Here is an 11,516-nt window from a genome sequence, read left to right on the forward strand (position 1 = left end):
ACCTTGAGCATTAAAATGAGTATGCCCCAATAAATGTGAATATGTTAAATAGCATTTAATGCACTTAAGTGATCCATTCTATTGAGACTGTAGTTGGTTGTGCTGTGTGGCCATGTGCGCCGAAGGACTTGACTTTACGTCTTGTTCACTTCAGCCAGACCAGATCCTGCCATATAAAATCAACCAAAGATTGCCTTTGCGCCAAACCAAACTTTTCTTCGAGTTCAGGCAACATTCGAGTTTGCCACATTTGGTTCCCTCAACTCTACACACATGCCTAAGGGTGCATTCACACGTGCGTATTTTCTGCTGCAGGTTTGCTTCAGCAGATTTAATTGCCCATTGAAGTCAATGGGCAGTAAAATCTTCAGCAGATCTGCAGCAAAAATACGCATGTGTGAACGTACCCTAAAGGTTGTTTTTGACATTGGAGCTCATGTTCATTTAAGCATCTGGGACACAGCTGCAATGCTACTGTTTATGGATGGAAATTTACTGGAAGAAAGTCATGTTTTAATTAAACTGTACAAACCCTATAAGTCAATGCTAAAGCATTGAATGGCTTAAAAAAGTGTAATAGAGCCCACTGTGCTTATGTAATATAGAAATTAGAATTTATGAATTACGGTTGTGATGACTGGTTCCGCCAGAACCCATAGGGTTAATGATTTCTAGCCCTGTTTGTTTTGGTTGCTGGGATGACGCCTCTGTGCTCCTGGGTGTGGTTAAGCTTGCTGAGCCAATTAGAGTCCTCCTGGTTGCAGCTCAGGCATATATAGGAGGCCCTTTTCAGTCATTCTCTGCTTGTGATAGTTCTTAGTAACTTACCTTGCTATATCTGTGCTCATTCTGTTTATTCTGGTTTTGTGACTTGTGGCTTGGTTTTTGATTCCCTTTGATACTTCGTGCTCTCCAGGTTTAGACTCGGCCCTCTGACTATGTATTTTTGTGTGTGTGTGTTTAGGTTTGTTTTCTTTTAGTCGTGTACCTCTAGCGTTTCCCGACCTTTTGTCAGTTTTGTAGCTTATTGTTTTAACTTTTTGACTGTCTCTCACTAATTTAGGAAGGGACTGTCACTGTGGTTATGGACCTGTCGTCTAGGGCAGGTACGTAAGTAAGCAGGGGAGTGGGTGAGAATAGTGTGCACTCATTCCCTGCCCAGACGTGACAACGGTTCATCAATTAATGGGGTGCATAACCCAGAAATACATGATAAAAAGGAATAGACGATAGACTTGCACACACAATTTGTCAGTCTGCAAAATATCCTTGAACCAAATTGTCCTGTAGAAACTCTACAGAGAACATGGGTTAATTTTCTGCTGATCTCTTTTATATTTTGCCGCTGAACAACTAAAGGGGTGGGGCTTGTCCTAGGGGTTAGGCTTAACAATTCTTCCAATCATAAAACATATAATGAAACAACATAAAAGGTAAGGAGCGGGTTAAGAGAATAAATTATTGGTCGATATAATTATTATTATTTACTTTTATTTTATTAATCTTTTTTATGAGTTGAGAAATCTCTATGTTTAGTATTTGTATTTAGTATTTAGTAAATAGAAAAATACTAAATTGGGAAATAACACCATTGCTTTTGCAATTATTGCTAGTGTACCTATTAGGGACCTGATTGTTGAAATACATTTTAAAGATCTTATATCACTCTGCATATTTACAATAATGGTAAAAATAGAAGCTATTTCCGCCCTGCTTTGAGGGACTTGATAGATTTCAGGATGTCATCTTGTTTCCTGTGCATGTGCACCTAATAAGGTATCTCCTGTAATAATGCATTATATTGTGCTCTGCTCTATTTCACATGTCATCAATAAATGCTGTAACTTGTTTTCCAGTTTCAGCCCAACATGCATCATACAAGGAACTAATGATTACAGATGTACAGCTTGTCCTCGGGGATATGAAGGCCAGTACTGTGAAAGGTAAACAAGGAAACAATTAAAGACAATAATAAGTGGAGATGTGAAGTATGGCTCAATACAAAGCACTACATATTTAACCCTCTTGAAGTTTTCTTGTTTAAATATGTATTATACATGTTTATGTAAAGACTTTCTGCAAAAATCCATGGCAGAGATATTGTGTTGCACACCATTAAACTCACAGTACAACCATTCTTATTCAGGTTATATTAAATCTTTGGTTCCAAGATATAAAACTATTATATTTTCAAATTATCCTCTGTAAGACATAATTTTAAGGGGTAATCTCTCCTATGACAGTAATGTCCCATCCATAGGATATGTCAGACATGTCTAAAAGATATGGGTTCCTATCACCTGTCACATGCCCATCTCCAGGATAGGGGTCCTCCACTATGCTCCCAGGTGGAGAATAAATAGAGAGGTGGCCATATATTTGCGCTTCTCTCTTGAGCACAAGGTGATTGTATGCTCATCTTTTAGGTGTCAATGGCACATCTTGCCCTTATCCTTTGGGTATACCATGAACACCTAAGCTAAGGATACGCCTTTAAAGGGGTTATCCAGTAAAAAACTTTTTTTATATATCAACTGGTTCCAGAAAGTTAAACAGACACCTCTGCTTGTCTCAGGAACTGTCTGAAGCATTAGAGGTTTGCTATGGGGATTTGCTCATACTCTGGACAGTTCCTGAGTAAAGGTGTAAGCAGAGGTGTCAGCAGAGAGCACTGTTGTCAGAGAGAAAAGAGCAGCTCAACTTCAGCAGCTGATAACTACTGGAAGGATTATGATTTTTTTAATAGAAGTCATTTACAAATCTGTTTAACTTGCTGGAACCAGTTATTAAAAAAAAAAAAAGTAAAAAAAAAGTTTTTCCTGGAATACCCCTTTAACCCCTTAAGGACCACGGGTTTTTCCATTTTTGCACTTTCGTTTTTTCCTCCTCACCTTTTACAAATCATAACCCTTTCAATTTTGCACCTAAAAATCCATATGATGGCTTATTTTTTGCGCCACCAATTCAACTTTGCAGTGACATCAGTCATTTTACCCAAAAATCTACGGCGAAACGGGAAAAAAATCATTGTGCGACAAAATTGAAGAAAAAACGCCATTTTGTAACTTTTGAGGGCTCCCGTTTCTACGCAGTAAATTTTTCAGTAAAAATGACACCTGATCTTTATTCTGTAGGTCCGTACAATTAAAATGATACCCTACTTATATAGGTTTGATTTTGTTGTACTAAAAAATCATAACTACATGCAGAAAAATGTATAAGTTTAAAATTATCATCTTCTGACCACTATAACTTTTATATTTTACTCCTTATGGGGCGGTATGAGGGCTCATTTTTTGCGCTGTGATCTGAAGTTTTTTGCGGTACCATTTTAATATTGATAGGACTTTTTGATCGCTTTTTATTCACTTTTTTCATGATATAAAAAGTGACCAAAAATACGTTATTTTGGACTTTGGAATTTATGGCACGCACTCCATTGACCGTGCGGTTTAATTAATTATATATTTTTATAGTTCAGACATTTACGTACGCGGCGATACCACACATGTTTATATTTATTTTTATTTACATGGTTTTTTTTATGGGAAAAGGGGGGTGATTCAAACTTTTATTAGGGAAAGGGTTAAATGACATTTATTAACTTTTTTTTACACTTTTTTTTGAAGTGTTATAGCTCCCATAGGGACTTATAACACTGCACACACTGATCTTATACCATGTTCACTGCAAAGCCTTAGCTTTGCATTGATCAGGGTTATCGGCGGTCGATTGCTCAAGCTTGCATCTCAGGCTTGGAGCAATCAATCGCCGAAGGGATCCGCCAGAGGCAGGTAAGAGGACCTCCGCTCGTGTCCCAGCTGATCAGGACACCGCATTTTCACTGCGGTGGTCCAGATCAGCCCCACTGAGCAGCCGGTCAACTTTCAATTTCGGTTTAGATTCGGTGTTTAACTTTGAACGCCGCGTCTAAAGGGTTAATAGCGCACGGCACCGCGATCACTGCCGCGCGCTATTAGCTCCGGGTCTCGGCTATTAGCCCCGTGACCCCGCATTATATCGTGGGAGCCGACCAAGGACGTAAATATACGTCCTTGGTCATTAAGGGGTTAAGTATAACGCTGATTGTCCTTTGATTTCCTTATGCTCTTTGATTGATACTTTTACCATTTAACATTTCTTCATACACATCCTACAGTTCACACTGTGTTTTTTCAGGCACATTTGTAGGTGTAAAAAATACAGCCATTTTTCTAAACATGTAAAGTTGTAGAAATTATTACTGTTTCTTTTACATTTTTATGGCAGTTTCATGGTCAGATTATGTTTTACCACCTTTATATCTCATTTACAGCTACAGATAATGAACATGCTTATTATTTTCATGCTTGTTATTTTAACATTTAGAAAGACTGTTGTATTGTTTACGCCTACAAATATGACTAAAAAACACACTGTGAATATGGCCTGTGAACAGAGCCTCCAGCAATAACTATTGAATGCAGTGAATCAAGGACTTTGGAGAAATGTGTTAGTCTCCTTGTCAGCACCCATCATTAACTGAGAAGTCTCATAGTTAGAAAAAAAAATGTATCCCTATCTGCAGGAGATCACGAGGGTCTCAGTGGTTGGACCCCAAGCAATCTAAAACGTATCCCCTATCCTGCAAATAGGGGGATACGTTTTTCACTATGACATATCTCCTTTAACAGAAAACAGTCCCTTAAAAATATTGTCATCTAGTGCAACACACCAAACTGACACATAAATAAATAAAAAATGTATCTGTATATTGTGAAAATAATATATTGTTTAATTATCCATTCTTTTTATTATACAGTAAGCATGCAAGCCAACCTACATGAAACTGGAAAATAAATTGTTCTTCCTAACGCCTATGACCCTGCATATGTGACAATGTTTATGGAGTTTTGTACAGTTCAAAAAATATTCTCTATTAATCCTAGGTTATAGAACTGTGGATTTAGGAACCAAAGTATAATTTCAGTACTTACTATAAAGTTATAATAAACATCATACCAGATTAAAGCCAAAATTATTGTTACTTTACAGATGTTGTCAGATGTTATATAGCTAATATTTGTGCCTATGGTTTACATGGTGGTATAGGGTAGAAACCTATGTATTTCTGCTAATGCTTTAAAAAAAAAAAAAATATCTGATTGTTTTTCCCCTTTAACTGTATTAGGGCAATGTGTCATTACAAAATGACCTATTGTTTAAATCAAGTGTTTATGTGAAAAAAATGTAAAGAATTTTGATGATGTTTTAACTGATTTTCTATTTCATGATCTCTATTTTTCAAATAATCCTGACATCTTGCAGTTTTTAGTCTCACCACTAAGTCCAAAACTAAGCTGAGACTTCCTGTTCTGTCTGTGATGATAAGGGGGAGGCTGCTTGAAAGCGATCAGTAGAGCATTATGTGAAAGATGACACCAGTAGATAGAGAAATAGTAGGTGATCAGCCTCCCCTTCCTTGTAAAAAGCCTTGGCAAAAGGTCACAGATTATGCACCAAAGCCTTTCCCATTTATGTCAATGGGACAGCTCTAATCTATTGCTGCTTATGTCCAATGGGTGTGCTGTAAAGCATATCTCTAAATTATGTTAAAAACAGCTTAGGTAAGATGGCTCTCCGCATATGAATGTACAAAAAAATGTAATTAAAAAAATACAATCAGAAAATAGAAACAGATTAGAAAAAAGAACACATTTCATTATCTGGGCCTAATCACCAATAAAAAAGCTTTAATATATCATAGACTAAATGACGCTTTATTTTCAGGTGTGCATCTGGTTATACTGGTAATCCAAGTATCCCAGGGGGCTCCTGTCAGGAATGTAAGTGTAACCCTTACGGATCATTGTCCATGATCTGTCATCCAAGCACTGGCCAATGCACGTGTAAACCTGAAGCTACAGGCCTGAAGTGTGGTGGCTGCACTGACCGGCATGTTCGAGAGGGTCCAGTGTGTGCATGTACGTATACTAATATGTTTTACAAGTGTTTGATGATAACTGTAATATAATTGTTGTTTTAAACTTACCATTTAAAACAAAAAAACATTTTCTGTGTATGAACATACCCGTAATGGCCAAAGTAGACAAGCAGCTTATACATTGTGCCGAGGTAAAAGAACAAATGGCATTAAAATGTTCAATAAAAATGCAGTAAAACCCAGTACTACCTGTTCACAGTTTTACTGGTACCCATATAAATGAATGGTTATGCTGCTTTCTATAGACTGGGACATACTTCTAATGCTGTTGGGCTAGATTTCTGGCACAATTACATAGAAAAAAATTCAGGCTAAAAGCCAAATATACTAAAACCATCATCCTTTATTTTCAAGTGCTAAAAAAAAAAGGTGGTTTGACTTTATTTTGAAGAAAATACAGTACTATCACCATTTATCAAAGGATAGGAAACCTGTTTCAGCTCAGTAGTGATTCTATATCCATTAGCACGCCATGTGTATACATAGCACATGGTGTATAGGAATGAGTAGTGTGCATGTCTTGTTAAAAATGCCACACTTTATTGAAGAATAATGAATTTCTGGCAGGGTAGCTACAGTATTGGGTCTATTACATAATAAACACAGCCATCCAGTATTGTCTTGCCTTTGCCATAAAAATAGCAGTGTGACTGTTTAAGCATTTTAAAGTCAATAATGAAGTGCCCCCTGTTGAGCTTGGCATTGTACAGGATTCCTACGAGGCAGCCTATGGCGTCATTACCTAGAATGAGGGTAAAGTACCAGTGAGGTTTGCTGTGTGATCATGCATGTGTTTGATGTGTTACTAAGACATTGGCAACTAAATAATAAAATATTTGCTGAATATTTTATGCATAGAATTATCCAACTCAACAGGTCTAAATTGGTTGTAAGAAGTTCTGTCACTTTAGAATTGTGGAATGTCAGTAAAATTTTGCTCCTTTGCCGTAAAATGATAAAAGCAGATTCACAGTTCTCCTATTATCATAAAGCAAAGGTACTTTGGGTTAAACAATATACAAATGCTGGTTAGAAAGCTAAATTTCTAAAAATAAGGAAAATGTTCAAATGTAGATAGGCCTGTGCATATTTTGTTCAACAAAATTCAAATAAATTAAGGAAAATTTTCAGATTGCCTGTGCAGTGGCAGAGGTATCCTGTAGATAAGGGAACCTGCTCTACCCTACCTGCACTCTATTCCAATTCATACAAAAGGGGCCATGATAATGTTTCTCAGCTAAAGAGATTTACCAGAAAAATGTCAGCAAAGGACCCACATACTGTACTTGCACATGGGCCATTTCTTTCTATCCCAGCAAAGCTACATTACATAATTCAAAATACATTATTAGTAAATTTATCATTTGGGTACGTACATAAAATGTGCACATTTTTGTGCAAGCCCCGTTTTGCGCTGCTCACACAGAAGTGAGCTAATCTTAGTGGAAGGGAGTAAACCATCCTGTCACCCAGGGGATTTGCTAAAGTTCATACAAAAAATGGCATAAGTTATATCAGATATCTATGCCAGATTTCAGTGTGGGATTCACAGATCATGAAAAATGAGCTAAATGTATCAAACACTTCTTTCCCTGGGACATACAGGTATGCCCTTGCAGTGGGTTATATGCCGTAACAGGACATACCCATATGACCTGCAAATCTCCTACCCTCCAGGACATCATATTGTGTGAATCACAGATGGGATCCTGCTGAAGCTTCTCCCCCTGTCCACCATTGGCAACCCTTTAATACGATCTCAGGATCCTAATGGTTGCCATGTCAGCAGGAAGCCAGATGATGGCCTCCTGTCTGCATAGAATGGAAGCCTGTGAGGTCCAGCTATAGGCTGGGTCTCATAGGCAAACTGTCAGTATAATACTGACAGTTATACTGTTCTGCAGTACAGATGTTTAGCAGTATGGTATAACAGATACAAAGTGCAACATATCAAAATAAAATGCCTTTCAATAAATAAGTGTAAGAAATTAATAATAAATTCCCTTTTCCTAATAGGCCCCTATATTATCATACAAAATCTAAAAAATAAAAACTCTACATTATAGGTATTGCCACATTTGTAATGGCTTGTACTATAAAATGCTATGTTTTTTATTTAAAAAAAAGTGCAAAATAATAATGATCGAAAGGTATCATGTACCACAAACATGGTACCAATAAAAAGTAGAGTTCACCCTGCAAAAAATAAACCCTCACACATCGCAGTCAGACAAAAAATAAAAAAGTTATGGCTGCTGGCAACTAAAAAAAACTATATTAATTGGGTATCACCATAATCTTACCGACCCACAAAATAAAGATAATATAATTTTTACTACATAGTGAACTCCATAAACATCATGTAAATAATTTCAAATCTAGTAAAATGCCCCATTGATTTACCACTAATATAACGTACAATATGTCACACAAAAAAATCTTAGAATCCCTTATTACCAAGTAAAGTATACATGCCGTCAGCAAAAACTGTTTATATTATGAGGTAATACTATTATATGCACATTTGTAATTAACATTGGTTAAAAAATCTGAAATATAAAGACATCAAAAAATATAACCCAAAAATGGGGAAGAAAAAAATCCTCTAAAAGGAAATAAACACCTAATAATGAAAAATTGCTACTAAACTCCCATAGTCAAATGAAAAAAACACAAGAAAAATGGAGCCGTTCAAATAATAATAATAAAAATATACTTTATTAAGGAAATATACTGAATCATAAAAATGAGGACTCACACCACAGATGGGGGACAAAAAACAGCAAGGGTGACCCCCCAGGACCCAGAAAGGAGCTAATGAGGCAAGGCATGCATAGCTATGGTAGCAAAATACATTATAATATTCCTGCAGATGGAGTACAATAGTGTCACACAAGGACTGCAAAAGCTATATAGGAAAAAAGTATAACAGACACATACTTATGCACTGCTCCACAAGGGACTGGGAGGACACCACCCCAACGCTGCGTTTCAGGACAGAAGCCTTTCTCAATTGGTTAAAAAATGTGTATATTTTTTAGGAGAACAAATGCTATCCCAGCAGCTATTGCTTGTGCAGCCCCCTGGCTCACCATCCTGCTGTGCGAGCTGGGAGTGTGTCACAGAACCTTACTGCACAGAGCCCTGCTTGTCCTCAATGTACAGAGTCTTGTTTGTCCTCAGTGCACAGAGCCCTGCTTGTCCTCAGTGCACAGAGCCTTGCTTGTCCTCAGTGTACAGAGCCCCGCTTGTCCTCAATGCACAAAGCCCTGCTTGTCCTCAGTGTACAGAGCCCTGCTTCTCCTCAGTGTACAGAGCCCCGCTTGTCCTCAGTGTACAGAGCCCTGCTTGTCCTCAGTGTACAGAGCCCCGATTGTCCTCAGTGTACAGAGCCCTGCTTGTCCTCAATGCACAAATCCCTGCTTGTCCTCAGTGCACAGAGCCCTGCTTCTCCTCAGTGTACAGAGCCCCGCTTGTCCTCAGTGTACAGAGCCCTGCTTGTCCTCAGTGTACAGAGCCCCGATTGTCCTCAGTGTACAGAGCCCTGCTTGTCCTCAATGCACAAAGCCCTGCTTGTCCTCAGTGTACAGAGCCCTGCTTCTCCTCAGTGTACAGAGCCCTGCTTGTCCTCAGTGCACAGAGCCCTGCTTGTCCTCAGTGTACAGAGCCCTGCTTGTCCTCAGTGTACAGAGCCCTGCTTGTCCTCAGTGTAAAGAGCCCTGCTTGTCATCAGTGCACAGAGCCCTTATTGTCCTCAGTGTACAGAGCCCTGCTTGTCCTTAGTGTACAGAGCGCTGCTTGTCCTCAGTGTACAGAGCCCTGCTTGTCCTCAGTGTACAGAGCCCTGCTTGTCCTCAGTGTACAGAGCCCTGCTTGTCATCAGTGCACAGAGCCCTTATTGTCCTCAGTGTACAGAGCCCTGCTTGTCCTCAGTGTACAGAGCCCTGCTTGTCCTCAGTGTAAAGAGCCCTGCTTGTCCTCAGTGTACAGAGCCCTGTTTGTCCTCAGTGCACAGAGCCCTGGTTGTCCTCAGTGCACAGAACCCGGCTTGTCCTCAGTGCATAGAGACCATCTTTTCCTCAGTGTACAGAGTCCTGTTTGTCCTCAGTGCACAGAGCCCTGCTTGTCCTCAGTGTACAGAGCCCTGCTTGTCCTCAGTGCACAGAGCCCTGCTTGTCCTCAGTGCACAGAGCCCTACTCGTCCTCAGTGTACAGAGCCCTGCTTGTACTCAGTGTACAGAGCCCTGCTTGTCCTCACTGCACAGAGCCCTGCTTGTCCTCACTGCACATAGCCCTGCTTGTCCTAACTGCACAGAGCCCTGCTTGTCCTCAGTGTATAGAGCCCTGCTTGTCCTCAGTGTACAGAGCCCTGCTTGTCCTCACTGCACAGAGCCCTTCTTGTCCTCACTGCACAGAGCCCTTCTTGTCCTCACTGCACAGAGCCCTGCTTGTCCTCAGTGTACAGAGCCCTGCTTGTCATCAGTGCACAGAGCCCTTATTGTCCTCAGTGTACAGAGCCCTGCTTGTCCTCAGTGTACAGAGCCCTGCTTGTCCTCAGTGTACAGAGCCCTGCTTGTCCTCAGTGTACAGAGCCCTGCTTGTCATCAGTGCACAGAGCCCTTCTTGTCCTCAGTGTACAGAGCCCTGCTTGTCCTCAGTGTACAGAGCCCTGCTTGTCCTCAGTGTACAGAGCCCTGCTTGTCCTCAGTGTACAGAGCCCTGCTTGCCCTCAGTGTACAGAGCCCTGTTTGTCCTCAGTGCACAGAACCCTGCTTGTCCTCAGTGCATAGAGACCATCTTTTCCTCAGTGTACAGAGTCCTGTTTCTCCTCAGTGCACAGAGCCCTGCTTGTCCTCAGTGTATAGAGCCCTGCTTGTCCTCAGTGCACAGAGCCCTGCTTGTCCTCAGTGCACAGAGCCCTACTTGTCCTCAGTGTACAGAGCCCTGCCTGTACTCAGTGTACAGAGCCCTGCTTGTCCTCACTGCACAGAGCCCTTCTTGTCCTCACTGCACAGAGCCCTTCTTGTCCTCACTGCACAGAGACCTGCTTGTCCTCACTGCACAGAGCCCTGCTTGTCCTCAGTGTACAGAGCCCTGCTTGTCCTCAGTGTACAGATCTCTGCTTGTCCTCATTGCACAGAGCCCTGCTTGTCCTCAGTGCACAGAGCCCTGCTTGTCCTCAGTGTACAGAGCCCTGCTTGTCCTCACTGCACAGAGCCCTGCTTGTCCTCACTGCACAGAGCCCTGCTTGTCCTCACTGCACAGAGCCCTGCTTGTCCTCACTGCACATAGCCCTGCTTTTCTTCACTGCACAGAGCCCTGCTTGTCCACCCACACTTCCTGCATTTGGTCTCTTCACAGAGATACACAGGCAATAGCTGCAGGGGCAAAAATATATACATTTTTAATCAATATGTATCACAAATATACATAGGTTAATATTTTTTACATTATATAAAAAGTTTTTGTAATGACAGGTACGTTTTTAACATAAAAACAGTTTGCGTCATTAAAGGGTCAAGAGGCATGAAAC

General features: G+C 40.3%; 1 protein-coding gene across 2 annotated transcripts in view; it reads left to right on the top strand.

Annotated features, from left to right (window-relative positions):
* Positions 1-11,516, top strand: part of LAMA2 (laminin subunit alpha 2) — a 943,701-nt gene that overhangs the window by 707,168 nt on the left and 225,017 nt on the right. For both annotated transcript variants that reach the window (XM_056566521.1, XM_056566522.1), the window contains 2 exons: positions 1,857-1,943; positions 5,770-5,963. In XM_056566521.1, the coding sequence (XP_056422496.1) occupies positions 1,857-1,943; positions 5,770-5,963 (281 nt within the window). The remainder of the gene's footprint in view (positions 1-1,856; positions 1,944-5,769; positions 5,964-11,516) is intronic.

This window comes from Hyla sarda, chromosome 3 (genome assembly GCF_029499605.1).
Source record: "Hyla sarda isolate aHylSar1 chromosome 3, aHylSar1.hap1, whole genome shotgun sequence".
Classification (NCBI taxonomy): domain Eukaryota; kingdom Metazoa; phylum Chordata; class Amphibia; order Anura; family Hylidae; genus Hyla; species Hyla sarda.